A 17,691-nucleotide genomic window follows, 5' to 3' on the forward strand; every position below is an offset into this window, starting at 1 on the left:
TTTGGTAACTAATTGCTGTGGGGGAAAAAAGGAGTTAATAAATTATATTTTTTGACAGTGAAGTTAAACAGTTTTTTTTTTATATATATATATATGTACTGTTCTGTCACAGGTTCACTGTGGCTTAATGAGTAGAAACAGGCAGCTAAACTAATTTCCTTTTCCAGCACACAGAGTTCTTCTTGAGTTTCTGAAAACTGTATTGGAGTACAGACAGATGACAAAAGGGGACTTGAAAAGGAAGGGGCTACATCCAGACAAGCAGGAAATAGGGCAGGGTGAAAGCAAGTGTAAGGGGTACCTTGGATTATACCAAATCAGCAGCCAGATGAAGGGTTTGCTAAGCACACAGGCTAAAACAGCTAGGAGTTACACAGTAACACAACTAGGGCTAAGGGAACTTCAGCTGTAGGCAAAGAAAACCCATACCGGGGACAGAACATGTACACTATAACACAAATACTATCGCATTTTTATCTCTTGGACAGAAGGAAAATATACATTGAAAATTACCAATTAACATTTCTTTATCAATGTTGCTTTCTACAGCTGATTGTGGTGGACCTACTGAACTTTGGGAACCTAACAATACATTCAGTTCTTCAAACTTCCCCCAGAATTATCCAAGCCTTGCTTCATGTAAGTAATGAGTATCCTGTCATTTTATTAAACTCTTAGATATGCAACCAGGCATTGACCACTAGATATCAAATATTTAGTTACAGAAGAAAGCATGTGTCTCTTTCGGCTGGTCAAATTCATGTGGACAAAATTTGGGTTTATGAAAGCAGGTGTGTAAATAGAAACAAACAAGAGCAAACCATCAAGCAGACATAGATCCATATGTCCAGTTACATATGTGCATGTGTGTAAAGATCTTTGGCAAAATACTGCTCTATCTATCTCTATCTCTATCTCTATATATCTCTCTCTCTCACTCTCTCTTTATATATATATATATACTAGCTGAGAGACCTGGCGTTGCCCGTGAGTTAAATGTGCCGCTAGGAAAAGGTGGGGGGAGGGACAGTGGACAGGAGGAGGGGAGGGACGGGGACAGTGGACAGGAGGGGACGGGGAGAGTGGACAGGAGGGGGGGACAGTGGACAGGAGGGGGGGACAGTGGACAGGAGGGGGGGACAGTGGACAGGAGGGGGGGACAGTGAACAGGAGGGGGGGGGGACAATGGACAGGAGGGGGGGGGGGAGTGGACAGGAGGGGGGGAGAGTGGACAGGAGGGGGGGGAGAGTGGACAGGAGGGGGGGGCACACACACTGTGTCACACACACACACACACACACACACACACACACACACACACACACACACACACACACACACACACACACACACACACACACACACACACACACACACACACACACACACACACAGTGTAACACACACACACAAAGTGTCACACACAGTGTCACACACACACAAAGTGTCACACAGTGTAACACACACACAGTGTCACACACACACACAGTGACACACACACACACACGTCACCTCTCCTTCCGGCCGCCGCCAAGTTACTTAGTCCGCGAGGGAGGAAGGGGGTCCTTCCGTCCGCCGCCATCTTAGGTGCCGCGTGGCAGTGGCAGGCTGCCCTGCCCACTGCCTGTCCCCACGCCTGGGAGGGAGGTGAGTGGAGCGGGAGGGAGGTGAGTGGAGCGGGAGGTGAGTGGAGCGGGAGGTGAGTGGAGCGGGAGGGAGTGGAGCAGAAGGGAGGTGAGTGGAGCTGGAGGGAGTGGAGCGGGAGGAAGGTGAGTGGAGAGGGAGGTGAGTGGAGCAGGAGGGAGGTGAAGGGAGGTGAGTGGAGCGGGAGGGAGGTGGAGGGAGGTGAGTGGAGAGGGAGTGCAGGGGGAGGGAGGTGAGTGGAGAGGGAGGTGAGTGGAGTGGGAGGGAGGTGAGTGGAGAGGGAGGGAGGTGAGTGGAGCAGAGGGGAGGCGGAGAGGTGAGTGGAGCACCGGGGAGGGGGGGAGGTGAGTGTGATGGGGGGGAGAGGACAGAGAGAGAGGTGTGTGTGTGTGTGTGTGTGTTTTTTTTGGACCTTTGGCCCGTCACTCCGCCTCAGGCCAATGAGAGGTGTGGGGGGCGGGCCAAGGGGGTGGTGTGAGTGTGTGAGGCCAATGAGAGGTGTGCGGGGGCGGGCGGGCCAAGGGACCAATGAGATTGCCGCTAGGGACAGGGAACACAGTGAAACATACATACATACAATGCTTTCAGAAATATATAGTAGATATATATATATATATAGATATAGATAGCCCCTCTCTCTCCCTTCCCTCCCCTCTCCCCCCTCTCTTTCTCTCCCCATGCTCTCTTTCCCCCTCCCTTCCCTCACCTCCTTCTCCCCCCCTGCTCACTCTCCCCTCCCTTTCTCTCCCCCCTGCTTTCTCCCTGCCGCCCTCTCTCTCCCCCTCTCCCCGTCTCTCTCTCCCCCCGCATTGCTCTCTCTCCCTGCTATCCTGCCCCTCTGCGCGCTCTCTCCCGCCCCCCGCGTTCTCTCTCTCCACCCTGCCCCCTGCGCTCTCTCTCTCCCGCCCCCTGCGCTCTCTCTCCCGCCCCCCCTCTCTCTCTCTCCTGCCCCCTGCGCTCTCTCTCTCTCGCGCCCTCTCTCTCCCCCCATTGATCTTTCTCTCCTGCCCCGTGCTCTCTCTCCTGCCACTCCAGCACCCCCGTGCTCTCTCTCTGGCCCCCTGTGCTCTCTTCCCCCCTCCCTGCGCTCTCTCCCCTCTGCTCTCTCTCCCACCCCCTGCTCTCTCTCCCACCCCTGCTCTCTCTCCCGCCTCCCCTGCTCTCTCTCCCCCTGTTCTCTCTCCCACCACCTGTTCTCTCTCCCACCCCCCTGTTCTCTCTCTCTCCCCCCTGCTCTCTCTCCCCCCTGCTCTCTCTCCCACCCCCTGTTCTCTCTCCCGCCCCCCTGTTCTCTCTCCCTCCCCCCTGCTCTCTCTCCCCCCTGCTCTCTCTCCCACCCCCTGTTCTCTCTCCCGCCCCCCTGTTCTCTCTCCCTCCCCCCTGCTCTCTCTCCTGCCCCCTGCTCTCTCTCCCACCCCCCTGCTCTCTCCCACCCCCCTCTCTCTCTCCTGCCTCCCTGCACTCTCTCTCTCTCGCCCCCCCTCTCTCTCCCCCCCATTGATCTCTCTCCCGCCCCGCGCCCTCTCTCCCACCACTCCAGCACTCCCGCACTCTCTCTCCTGCCACTCCAGTACCCCTGCGCTCTCTCTCTGACCCCCTGCACTCTCTTCCCCCCTCCCTGCGCTCTCTCCCCCCCTCCTGCGCTCTCCCCCCCCTGTTCTCTCTGCCGCCACCTGTTCTCTCTCCCACCCCCCCTGCTCTCTCCCCCCCCTGCTCTCTCTCCCACCCCCTGTTATCTCTCCCACCCCCCTGTTCTCTCTCCTGCCCCCCTGCTCTCTCTCTCCTGCCCCCCTGCTCTCTCCCTCCCCCCTCTCTCTCTCTCTCTTTCTCACCCTCCCCCCTCTCTCTCCCCCACTCTCCCCCTTCTCTCTCCCCCACCTCCCCCACCCTCCCCCTCCCTCCTCTCTCTCCCCGACACTCCCCGACACTCTCCCCTCTCTCCTTCAACCCTCCCCCCTCTCTCCTCCAACCCTCCCCCTCTCCTTGACCCTCCCCTCTCTTTCCCCATTGCTTTCTCTCCCCCTTACTTCCTCTCTCCCCCCCTTCCCTCCTTTCTCTCTCCCCCTTCTCTCCTATCCCCTCTCTCTCTCCCTTCTCTCCCCTCTCTATGCCCCTTCTCTCCTTCCCCCCCTCCCTCCACCTTCTCTCCTTTCCCTTCTCTCTCCCTTTTCTCTCCTCCCCCCTTCTCTCCCCCTCTCTCCGTTTGCCCCCCCACCACCACAACTCCATTTGCCCCCCCCACACCACCACTTCGTTTTACCCCCCCCACACCACCACTTCGTTTTCCCCCCTCCCACATCACCAATTTGTTTTACCCCCCCCAAACCACCACTTTGTTTTACCCCTCCCCCACACAACCACTCCGTTTCCCCCCCCCCTTCACATCTTTCCGTTTTCCGTTTTGTGTGCCCCCCCCACCCATTTCTTGTGCCCCCCCTCCCTCCCTGTCGGAGGACAGCAACAACCAATGCAATGCAATACAATACAAGCTCCCAATGCTTGTATTGCATTGGTTTTTGCCTTGCTGTCCTCTGATTGGGTAATGTAGGTCATGTGATCTGAAGTCGGAGCTAAAGATTCAAAAGATTTGTTCTCTTGAATCTGAGCGCCGAGGACAGCTCACGGGCATGCGCTGGGGCGGTGCTCACGCAAGCCACACACATTGTTGCAATGTGTCTCATCATGGTGAGCGTGAGCGCCCGCGCAAGCTTAGCACCACCCTGGACGCAGCCTAACGCGTTTCGTGTGGGTGACCGCACTTTATCAAAGAGTAACCCATAGTAACAGACACAGGAACTAAATACCCACCATGTCCCCCCTCTCTCCTATGACGTACCGGCACTTGGAACCAATGAAAAATGTGTTAACCCACAGCTTGCAAATCAATAGCCTTTTCACATATTCAACTGCAGGTGAGCCATACGAACACAGGGTGGAGCAAATTTTTATGTACCGTGAAGCCAGCTCCAACCTCTTCCGCCATACTTTGTACATGCCATTGATTATGAAGGAAGATGTTCTGTACCTGGTTGGTCTAAACAGCAAACTTACCTACACAGATAAAGTAAAGCTACTGTATGGATGTCACTCAATGTAGCAATTTAGTACAAATTAGCAGAATTATGCGTTTCTTCCCAAATGTTATTTTCCTTGTTAACTGCCATCACTTGCCAGACTTGTCCAATACTCTAAATGTAGAATAATATTCCCGTATACATGAAAAACCTAGCTATTTTCCCTCCTAGGTATTGATAGATTAAATGTAATATCATACTTTAACTAAAATGAGGTACAAAGTTAAAAATTGTTCCAATTAAGCTATACTAATGTGTTGGACAGACAAAGCTGCACTGATACTGTTGTTGATATGTCTCATGTGTTGTCTGACTATTTCTATGTTAATATCAATTAGTACTGTAAAATGATCTGTTTGTCAATCTTGCTATATCTCAGCCACTTTCTTTGCATAATACCACCTCCCATGTGGAATCACTAGGCATTATGTGTCAATCACTGTTCAGGAATTATATATTTCTCTCTCAATTATTTTCAGTCTTTTTATCTTCAAAACATGGATGTTGTGAATTATGAATGGTTTTCTTAAGAAGGTATTCATTCATTCAACTGCACTAAATTGAAGACAAGTTGGGGTTATACCAGGAATTGTTTATTTGTGCTTAAATTCTGAAGTTTTAATTGTACTCAATAATAATGTATAAACTTTTCAGTGTTCACATGAAAATAATATTGTTCCATACTGTAAGTGTAATCCTAAAATGTAAGGATCTTAAAAATAGGGATATATTTTTAATGGTTAGTACTAGATAATGGATGAGATAAAAATAGATATTTTAAAATAATATTTGAAAGAGCATACTGAAAATGTTGATAAGTGCTTAATAATGGGGTTTACTGCCTGGTCTCTGCATTATCGCTTTCTTGTCCGGTCCCATTTTAGCGTTGGGTTAATTTTCCAGATTACGTAGATTACACCATCAAGATTACACCACATGCCATACAGTATATTGTATTAAAATGTTTTGCATATTTTTAGCTTCTATTTTTTTTTTTTTTTAACAAAAGTCTGCTATGCCTTGATGGCTACTAAGGGGTCAATTTGGTTACTATTATTTGTATTGATTTTTAAACAGTTGTTTTCATCTACTCCAGACTAGCCTTATTTCTAACATCTGTGTATATGCTATATACACAAAAAAGAGTAGTTGATATAAATGTACTCAATTGTATCTGTCAATTCTGATATCTCATGTCATCACATGCAAATACAGAAATGTGCCAAAAAACAAATTAGCATTGACATTTACATATCACAATTTTAATATCTGCCAAAACTATTTAAGATAAAACAAGAAACAAAAGTCCAGAGCAACAACCAATGTGACAAAAATACACAGCGAAATACCTATATATCTATTGAAAAGGGTAATTTAGTTAACCCTTTGGCCAAAGCGTATAAGCCTGCGAGCCACTTCAAGGCATGACCAAAGTCACAGGTCCTAACATTGACTGACTACAATTCTTATTTACCTCCTATAAATAGAGGAAGAATCATCCTAGCATTGAACCTGTCACAACCAGCTGCATGAAAAGAAAACCAGCTTACTTGGAAAGTGGGGAGGGGCAAGCTTAAACCCTGGGAGGGATGAGCCAATGACCTGCAAAACAGCTGAGACTAGCTGGAAAAAGTTAATAAACATACAGATACCCAGCAAGCTCTAAGAAAGCCCCCAAAATTGTGTGTGTGTGTGTGTGTGTGTGTGTGTGTGTGTGTGTGTGTGTGTGTGTGTGTGTGTGTGTGTGTGTGTGTGTGTGTATATATATATATATATATATATATATATATATATGTATGTATATATATATATATATATATATGTATGTGTATATATATGTGTGTGTGTGTGTGTGTGTGTGTGTGTGTGTGTGTGTGTGTGTGTGTGTGTGTGTGTGTGTGTGTGTGTGTGTGTGTGTGTGTGTGTGTGTGTGTGTGTGTGTGTGTGTGTGTGTCAATGGAGTGCTACTTGGCGTGGCTAAATGTATACAAGAAGAAACATAGACGTCCAGAGCAATATCCAATGTGACAAAAATACACAGTGAAATACCTATGTATCTCTTGAAAAGGGCTAATTTAGTTAACCCTTTGGCCAAAGCGTATAAACCTGCGAGCCACTTCAAGGCATGACCAAATTTGCAGGTCCTAACACTAACTGATTACAATTCTTATTTACCTCTCTAATTAGAAGAAAAAAGGTCCTAGCTCAATCAGAGTTCGCAAGTGATTCGCCAAGCATTTTAAATTCATTTAATGATGGAGAGGAAGGAGAAGTATATACAGCAGCGGCAGCTCTTATTCGAGCAAAAGCCGCTGGCTGTATGCGGCTGGGAAGCGGGTAGCCGCGGCGCGTGGCGGCGCACTGTGACGTCACAGTCACACGCGCGCCCGGCTTCCCCGTCTTCCCCGGCTTCCGCAGGCTTCCCCGACACCCCTGGAGATGAAATTAAGGTAAGCGGGGTTGCGGGGAAGCAGAGGGGCAGAGCAGAAGCCGGGCTCGGGGTCCGGAAGGAGAGTAAATTGCGCGCGAGGTGGAGGGGGTGTGCATGTGGGAAACGCGGCGGCGCGCGGTTATTACTGGCGGCAGCTGGGGTAGATCCCGGCATGCCGCCGGCATTTAGTGCGATAAAGTATGTCGCTACTGTACCTCCCCAAACATTCTTTTATACAACATGTATAGAACATAAAGTGGGGGTCACTGCATCAGACGCAGTGATTCCCCTAGAACCCCTTTTTCTTGGTGCACTCTCCTAGGTCAATAAAGATCAAACTGACATTAGAACAATATAACTAGTTTACAAATTTCATAGTTCTAGCACAATAACCTACTGTATAAAGAACCCCTAGGAATTGATTTTGTGGAATTAATTATTTAAATATTTTATGATATATTAATGTTAAAAAAAAAGAAAGGGGTATGTATACACATGTAATTGTGTTTCCCCCACCCGGTGGGAGATTTGCCCATTACTACGATGATGGTGCATATACATGCTGGCAACAGGAGGGCGGAGTCGTCCGCCGATGGTAGTGGGGACACAAGATCAGGCTTCTGGGGTTCATAACCCACATATCTCTTTAGCAGTGCAGTGCCTCCATCTGCCGTAGGCTCCAGGAACTGAAGGTGATCTCTCACGGTAGAACTTATTACCTCTCCCCCCCAGTTACACGGCAGACTTCTGCCAATGCAGTACTCAGCTCTTACTAAATGATGCTCCTTGGACCACCACACCACAGGCCAAGAGCACCTGCAGCCGTCTTAGCTCTTCCTCACCTCCCTAGCAGAGGCAGAGGTATGGTCCACACTCACTTTCCCCCGGAGGGAAGAGCACATGGGAAGGCCCCAATCTCATGTGTGACCTGCCTTCCTCAGAGGGGAAGGAACACTACCAACTTTAGGGTGGTCCTGCCCTTAAGTACTGCCAGGAGGCGGGCACCCCCGTTGTCCCAGCTACAACAGGATGTACCACCCTCTGCTGTCACTCAAGTGTAGTACCAAAGTGGAGGGGGAAAACCCCATAACTACTGGCAACCTGATGGTACCAGGGTTTACTGCCAGCCCTAGGGCAGAATAGTAGCCATCAGGTGACCTGGCTACACATACATGACACACACTGTACATATATAAACACAAATACAGATTTTGTTTTTCCCCTGATAAAATATATGAGTCCAGTGACCTTTCGTTGGTAAAAATAGCTCATAAGGAGAGTTGCTCTCTATCTCTATCTCTATCTCTGCTAATTGCAGGGTATTGTCATTTAAATCCTACACAACTACCTGATACAAATGTAGAAGCAAGAAGCACATAGTTGAAGGCTCTCATATAATGTTGGACTCTTTGAATGTGATTGACGTAATTACACTGAATAAGGGTTCTTGATATTCCTCTGTTTGGTAACAATAGATCAATTTTTGAGATGTTCCGCAGCCTAAATAGATTGTACTACAATTCATGTGTTGCTATAGCAATGTGGGTGTATTAGTAATACTCCCCTCAATGCTTCCTTATAATTACTGTTAGTAATAAAGATGCAAACACTCCTACACTCTTATATTTAAATTGTAAGAGCACCAATTTAACATTTGTTTCACCATAATAGGTGGTCAAGACTAATTGGTATGAATAGCTGCTTGCTTCTTAAGGCATAAGACATTGCAGGGTTACTAGCTTAAGAACACATTTAATTGCTTCTTTAGGCGTAAGACATTGCAAGATTTCTTGCTTATAAACACAATTGTTATAAGACATTGTAAGGTAGTGCATATATTGTTGCAGACAAACATTTTGTTTAGCATAGGTTCTGAGGTGTAACTGGATCCATACAGAGTTAAGTATATTGCTCCCTCCTATTCAGATGTTTTGCTGGTGTATCATGCTTCCAACCTGAGCCATTAGAGATGCAAGATGTTAAATGTTTTTGACATAGTATGCAAACAGCTGGTTTGACCATTGCGTTATTCCCCTATCACGCAATACATTTGTTGTTAGAACCGCTCCCAGCTTGCTTTGGCTGGATCTGAGCAGAAGGGTAAATAGGGTACATGATTCTTGCATGTAGCGGAACTCGAATTTGTCAGCACGCCTTAATGACCCCAGTGAACCCTTATGTCAGGCACACTTCTTTCAGCTGAGCGGGTGTTTTCTTTTTCTTCAACATTAACTTTATACAACATGTACAGATACCCATGAACACACCTGAGATACTGTTCTTGGGAAATATGGTAATTTGGATATGCAATGTATACCGAAATAACAAATGAGTATACTTCCCAGGTATTTAATCCTGTGACTCAAAGTTTTGCTGAGCCATATGAAACTTCAGTCCTGGATATCTGAATAGTTTAAAACCCTGAACAAAATATTGTAGATTTTACCAATTTTCCTCTGTGGTAATCTGCAGATGTCATCCTGACAGCTGGAACTCCGCCACAAGTGATTTCAAATCTTTTTTTTTTTTTTTTTTTTAAGGCCTGTTTGTGATTTTTTTTCTTTAAAGCTTTAAAAATCAGCCTGCATTAGATTCATGATTTATATTTTAGCAATACTACATTAATTGAAAAATGTACTTCTATTTACATTAAACTGTTTAAAACACATGAGCATTCAGAAGGCCAAGACTCAAGGCCACTGCTTTTTATCATAGAAAGATATTCACCAGCAAAGACTTGGTATTTTAGTAAACAAAAATAACTGCATATCACATAATTGACAGGAAGCACTTAAACAAGTTGGTCATTACTACTGTATGGTAAGAGGTAGTCACTGCATGCATAGGCTGTCATGCTACACATTTAGAACTCTTCCTGTATATTTTTCTGAAATAAAAACTATGAAAGCACAGGTATTAGTAATATTAAAAAAAAAATCACTCCATCTTAATTTTATTATCAACACATTTTATTAGCATTTGACAAGTATTCTGTTACAAATATTTATTAAAAAAAAATGTATTTGTTTTTTTATACAATATATATATATATATATATATATATATATATATATATATATATATATATATATATATATATATATATATATATATATATATATATATATATATATATATATATATACTGTATATACATGCACACATACCACACTTATTAAGGTTATGGTGGGTAAAAAAAAGTGACAAAACCCCTCCACAGTAAAGCATATAGAAACTGTAAATATTTACAGTAATATTTACAGTTGCTATATATATATATATATATATATATATATATATATATATAAAAAGAGAAGACGCGCCAGCTCCATAGCATAAAACTGTATAAAAATTCAAATTTATTAAAAAACAACGAGAGGCCGCCAGGACATGCACTCACTTCAATGTGTAAAAAAACATTAATGGGGACAAACTGTAAGCCTTCAGGAACCAGGGAGGGGAACTGCAGCCAGAGAGTATTGCAGATGATGTGCAATGGAGTAGGTGATAAAATATATATATATATATATATATATATATATATATATATATATATAAATATATATATATATATATATATATATATTTATACTGTATATTGCATTAAAATATATATATATTTTTTTCTTTTTTTTCTTAGGTGTATGGTACTTAAATGCTGCAATTGGAGAAAATATCCAGCTTCATTTTCAAGTTTTCAACCTAGAAAATATATATGACGTTGTTGAAGTTAGAGATGGCAAAGGATCAAATTCATTATTATTGGGTAAGCAATCATGCAGCAGTAAGATCTTGGTTTAAAAAATAGATTATGCTTGTGACCTTGTTTTAAATCTTTCTTTTAATATAGGATATTCACAAAAATTTCAACAATTCTTTTTTTGGAAGTTTGATATTAAATTTGATAGCATTTCAGGAAAATAATTACTTTACATTTGTTGGGAAAGTCCTTATGCTTTAATTAAAACATCTACGGTAGTGAAACATCCAGAGCTCTCATTTGAGTAAAAGCATGACCTCAGTACTGTACTGTAGCATCACTGGATAACATGACAGAGGGCTTCTATTCAGATTCCTATTCCTATTGATTTCAGAACAGACTAAGGCCCTGACGTGGGCCTTTTGTACATGCACAGCTGAAGTGAACACCAAAAACTATCTTACAGTATGTATCTCCTGCTAGAAATATCATTTTGCAGCATAATAAACACCTGAACCATTCTAATGAGTTCTTATTTATAGCATATCATTAAAAAAAAAACAATTTACATATAATCATGTTATTTACAGTACAGTATGTGCATTTTTTTCTCAAAAGGTTCTAATTTCTTTGCATTTCCAGTGGAGTCTTTTTATTTTGACTTCCCAATTTGTGGTTCTAATTATGTTGGAGAACGTAACCAGAGTGACAGTTTAGCATTTCATGCTTTGTCAACAATGTATACTGAAAACTCAGGCTTTGTAAAACAATAATTATTTTGGTAGATGTTTACATAACCAACCTTCATTAGAGCATACAGTACCAAGAGTGATGCACAGATTAAGAAACCTCTTATACTGTGTGTTGGTAAGTAGGAAAACGTTCATGATTTTTAAAACGTTTCCCTAAATTCCCTATTGCATGTCCAGCTGTTTATACAGGAAAGAAACAGATAAAAGATGTCTACTCTACAACCAATCAAATGACCGTATACTTCACTTCTGACCAGTCTGGAACAGCAGGAGGATTTCTTGCTAACTTCACAACAGGTTACAACCTTGGACTGCCAGGTTAGTACATTCCATTATCTTATGTTGATATTCTTCTATTATTTTTGATTCATAAGATAGTTCAAATAGGAATTTGCTCAAACCATTGAATGGATTCAGTAGTCCAATATTGAAGATTATATAAATATTATGTCTAAATAATCATTCTGGTTCACATGGCATAAATATCTATATCATCTCACGTAAACTGAGTGCATATCAAAAGCTTATGAGGGTAATGTTTGATGTAAAGCTTATTTAATGTTAAGGGTGAATTGTGACATAGAATAATGTATGCCTTTGGTCCAGAGCAAAAGGTAGCACAAAATCTTATAGAAGAAATGTGGAAAAGTCTGCCCTCTGTAAGTAAAGACAAAATGAATATATGTTAAATTATTCACTTTTGCTTAGAACAGATGGCTTTCAATGTAACTGTGCCCTGTGACATACATTCAGTTGATCTGTGAAACATGCTGTTTTCTGTCAGATCTATGAAACCAAAAATAATACTCCATTAAAAAACACTTATCTTTGGGTATTTTTGCCAAAGAATGACACTCCATTTGATATATACAGAATCAACATCTCTACAGTAAGTCTGCACCCAAACAAGAAACTGAGATTTACACCAGCCAATAAATTAACTACATTACCAACTCATTTTTAAAGGCACTGACCTTGGCATAAACAATTTAGCATAAATCATTTAAAAAAAACTTTTTGCATGTACCAAATTGTGCCTCATTTTCTGTTCTTACAAAACTATTTATAAAACATTTACAGGGTATTTCTTTATCTGCGAAAGCTGCCATTTGGGCCAGAAATTTCCCTTAATGTTTTTGGGTATTTCCAGCTGAAAATTGCTCCAGTGGCCACTTTGGCAAATATAGGATACATAATCCATCTAATGGAATGTGTAACCCTTCTATGTTTTTATTATTTTATTTGTTCATTTTTTGACATTATGTTTTAGAAGCCTAAATTATAATAATAATAATAATAATAATAATAATAATAATAATAATATTATTAACAACAACTTTATTTCATATAGCGCTTTTCTCCCAATGGGACTAAAATTGCGTCACAATTACAGTAAAGTGCACTGTATGCAGCACACAGGAATATTTACAGACAGTCTATAAGCTATGTTTTAATATTTTCATATTCATACTTTAGTAGTGCACCACTTAGGGGTAGATCTACAAAAGTCTCTCACTTTTGCGCCAATATCGATCGCTACCGAAAAACGGGAACAGACATACTTTTTCTTCTTCAGTTTAACGGGCATCCTCATAGGTAATGAGATGGAAAAATAATGCCAGTATGTAAACGTAACTGAGCTTTGAACAGGGATTTTCATTTCTCAGAAACACGTTAACTAATACACTGCACATACAGTACACATTGGTCAAACTTTAACGTACGTTACCTAAGGCTAATGCAATTAGTTACAATATGAATAACTAAGGTAATACACATCACATTTTTTCTTTTATAGAGTCATTCCTTTATTTTAATTATACATTATTAAAAGTTGTTTATTAGTTATTATTGTAGAGATATGTATGGATATTCATTCTTGTATAAATATACTTAATTCAGTCATAATTACAGTATCTACTATCTTAGGTCACACAAACATATCCTACAGTACATTAACTTTAATCACCAAAAACCATACTATAGTTTAGGATGTTTCATTCATTTATATGATCTCCAATATATATCTTTGTATGACACGTAACATATTGTAATGAAACTGTTAAGTCAAATACTCCATACATTGCTTGTTGGCTATTCCCAGAAATAACGCGATTATAATTCCGGTCTGGATGTTCGTAACGGCAGGTTTTGGAGTGACTTAAATATTGCGCTTTTTCATGAGCTAACATTATTGGACGTTTGAGGATCTGTGTTAGGTAAACGATTCATTAGCATATGATTTGCATATGATTAAGCCATATGTCCATTAAAATTTATCGATGCAATATTTTTTGCGTTAACGCAAGTGCATTGTAATGCAAATCCCCGTTGGTGCATATGCCTTACGGGTATGGATACAATAAATGGCAGTAACGTAGCAGTAAAATATTTAATGCACTGAGGACCTACCCTTACCCTTAAGACGCTATTTGAATTAATTTGGTCCCATTTGTAATTGTGATATAGAATGGGACCCTTAAAGAATTTCTGGTGATAATGTTAATGTCATGGCAGCTTGTGACAGGTTGTAATTTACACCAAAACTATATATAAATATATATATACCTGGGTTTTAACTGGGACGAAACTTAGATATGATAAAATATAATTTATTCCTTGATAAAGGTGAACACAACAGATTATACAATAACAGCAAAATATAGACACTTACTTAAAGATTAGGACAGAAGGCCATCAGGATACAGACTGCCACTTCTCCCATATTTCAGTTGACATCACAGCAATACATGCAGGACACATGCATGAAGACATTTGCATGAAGAACATTTGCATGAACAACCTGGATAAAAGGGTAGCTCTGACTTATATATCATTTTAACCCTTGCATCCCAGCTTACGGCGCCGTGCCGTCCAGCAAAATCCCCTTTGAAGCCTTTGAAGCCGACCCTGGGCTTCCAGAGTCCAGTGCGAAAAGTCACACCTACTCTGGTCAATTCCTTTTGTCCGTTGGGCCAAGCATAAGCAATTAGCAATTTAGCCTTTGATGACCACGCGATGTAAATTCTGGCATTCCTGCTCACCACCACAGCAGGGGGCTGCAGTCTCTCAGAACTCAACCAAAATGTCATATTTACTGCAAATCACCTCATAACTTGAGTTCAGTAATACATACAGTCAGGTGAGATATATTAATACAGTCCGTCCCACCAGACGCTCACAGAGAGACCAAACATTACAGTGTAATATGAAAATTAATAGAGATATTAATATCTGGCAGCCACTAAGGGCCAGATATTAAGTGTTTGTAACGGTTGGTGGCGGGGAAGTCCCCCGAATACAAATATGTAGGTCTTAGCCTGTTCAGCCAAGGACATCTCATAGTATTCTTATATTTAACAAGGTTACTCATTTTGATATCCTGCTTGGGATAGATCCACCCTTACCCCCATCAATAAAACCTTTTGAAGTAGGCTTGTAGCTTCTCGCATAACCAACTAGGTAATTACCTGTTGATCCTTCCTGGGTCTGGCATAGCAATTCCCCTGTGAAGCCAGGCTAAATTCTAGCAGGATGTCCTATTTAGCATCCAACTGGCCAATTCACACCTCCCTTTTGGATATGCACTTCCAGAGAGGAAGCTTGCATATCAAACGTGAATAGACTCATGAGTCAAACCATTTGGTCCTGGTATGCATTACAAAGGCAGGCAGAGGTAGTTAGCATTTGGCCTGTACATTGTAAGACTGCAAAAAGGCATTTTATCAAAAATATATGTCCCCCTTATGACAAAGTTATATTTTTAATACGTGGGTACTTGGGGGGTTCCCCTTATGACCCAGTGGGTGTGTTATGCAGACACTGATCCCGCAACAATACATTTACACAGGGGAATAAGCATTTTCATGTTATTTAACAAGGGTTAAGTCACAGTTCTGGGCCTCAGCCCAGTTAACCCCTTGTCTCCCTGGCGAGGTTGGAGGGGGATCTTGGGGGGTAACCCCGTTAATCCCGGGCCAAACCCTCACTATCATCACACCTCCCTGGCTCAATGGGGCCCTGGTGCCCCTGTCACCTCCCCCAGGCACTGGGGTACCACTGGCACCTTTGATGCCCTCAATACGTCCTGAGGGATTGGCCTGGCAAAATTGTCCTCCGGCATTGACCAGTACACCGTGGATTGTAAAGTCCAGATCCTGCAATGCCGGGCATTCTCCTTTGCCTCCCTCTGCCCCCCACCCAGTGCCTTGGGAACCAAGTCCATGGTGAAAGGGGCTCCTGTGCAGACTATGCTGCACCTTGCCCAGAAACTGGCATGTCTCTGCACCAACAGGAGACCAGCTATCAAGCACAGACCGTCGCTTTCCTGTCAACCAAGTCTGGGAAAGGGTTATGTCACCATTCTGTAGGGACCCTACCTGCCCTGGCTCTGTGCCACCCTGTAGCTGCTCCGCTATACTCCTGACTCTCCTCCCTGGCTGCTTATCTACCCACAGCCCCTCCTTTGGGAACCCTGGGGAATCTGTCAGGGGGGTCACTCCTGGCCCGTCAGAGCAAGGGACTTTCTGCCTACCTAGCCCATCCCTAGCTTCTGCCAGCTGCCTGACAACCCACTGACTTCCTATCTTTCCCTGCTCCCCAGTGTCTCCCTGCCTTGCCTCCCCTAGGCCCAGCACCTCAGCCCCTGCTGATGACTCCTGCTGCTTACCTCCCTGCAGCCCACCTGCACTCCTCTCCTCCCTGGGCAATCCTAACCCAGACCCTGGAACTACCTGAGTGCACCTACCTCCCTGACCTTGTCTCCCCCTTACCAGGGATGAGCTCAGGGGCACCTCTCCAGATGCAACCGCCTTAGCGCTTGGCTGGCAGGTATCCCTGGGGTGGCACAAGCCTGCCACTGCCCGGATACCCCCAGCCCATAGCTAGGCTGCAACAGGGGGTTGCTGATCTGAGACACCCCCTGAGGCTCTGCCAGGGTAGCGGGGAAAACTGGCTGGCTCACTTGCTGCCTTCCCTCCCCGGTTCCCACTGGCCCACCCAACCCTCTCCCAGGCAATCCTACCCTAGAGCTGGGTGCTAACGGGGCTAGCCCCTCTCCCTGAAGCTGTGCCCCCATTACCGTAGGTGAGCTCAGGGTTGCTGGTGCAGATGCACCCACCTTAGCTTCTGGCTGGCAGGTAATCTGGGGGTGGTCTAACTGTGCCACAACCCCTGGTACCTCCAGCCCATAGCAAGGCTGCAACAGTGGGGCTCTAACTGAGAGTCCCCTTGCTGCTCCGCCCAGGTAATGGGGAAGCCTGGCGGCCCTACAAGCTGCCCTTCCTTCCCCTCCCCTGAGATCTGCTGCTGGCTACCTACCTGCAGCCTCCCCTCACTCCACTTCTCCCTAGCTAATCCTAACCTGGATCCTAGGGACACCTGAGTGAGGCCATCTCCCTGACACTGTCTCCCCATTACCGGGAATGAGCTCAGGGTTGCTGGTGCAGATGCACCCACCTTAGCTCCTGGCTGGCAGGTAATCTGGGGGTGGTCTAACTGTGCCACAACCCCTGGTACCTCCATCCCATAGCAAGGCTGCAACAGTGGGGCTCTTAACTGAGAGTCCCCTTGCTGCTCCGCCAGGGTAATGGGGGAGTCTAGCTGCCCTACAAGCTGCCCTTCCTTCCCCTCCCCTGGTAACTGATGTTGGCTACCTACCTGCAGCCTCCCCTCACTCCGCTTCTCTCTAGCTAATCCTAACCTGGATCCTAGGGACACCTGAGTGAGGCCATCTCCCTGACACGGTCTCCCCATTACCGGGGATGAGCTCAGGGTTGCTGGTGCAGATGCACCCACCTTAGCTCCTGGCTGGCAGGTAATCTGGGGGTGGTCTAACTTTGCCACAACCCCTGATACCTCCAGCCCAGAGCAAGGCTGCAACAGTGGGGCTCTTAACTGAGAGTCCCCTTGCTGCTCCGCCAGGGTAATGGGGAAGTCCAGCTGCCCTACAAGCTGCCCTTCCTTCCCCTCCCCTGGTACCCCTATCTCCTGCCACCCCCCGGTCACCCCTATAGTGAAACAACAGGGTACAGTCATAGGGAAACATAAGTCAGAGTCAGTCTGTGACTTGGTCTGGCTTACCTTGCTGGT

The 17,691-nt window shown here is 44.3% G+C and overlaps 1 protein-coding gene across 1 annotated transcript in view; it reads left to right on the forward strand.

The window, feature by feature from the left end:
- The window catches only part of TMPRSS15 (transmembrane serine protease 15), a 275,564-nt gene that overhangs the window by 144,101 nt on the left and 113,772 nt on the right, over positions 1 to 17,691 (forward strand). The window contains exons 14-16 of the mRNA XM_075593956.1: positions 550 to 639; positions 10,790 to 10,915; positions 11,779 to 11,919. Of these exons, the coding sequence (XP_075450071.1) occupies positions 550 to 639; positions 10,790 to 10,915; positions 11,779 to 11,919 (357 nt within the window). The remainder of the gene's footprint in view (positions 1 to 549; positions 640 to 10,789; positions 10,916 to 11,778; positions 11,920 to 17,691) is intronic.

This window comes from Ascaphus truei, chromosome 3, assembly GCF_040206685.1.
Source record: "Ascaphus truei isolate aAscTru1 chromosome 3, aAscTru1.hap1, whole genome shotgun sequence".
Classification (NCBI taxonomy): domain Eukaryota; kingdom Metazoa; phylum Chordata; class Amphibia; order Anura; family Ascaphidae; genus Ascaphus; species Ascaphus truei.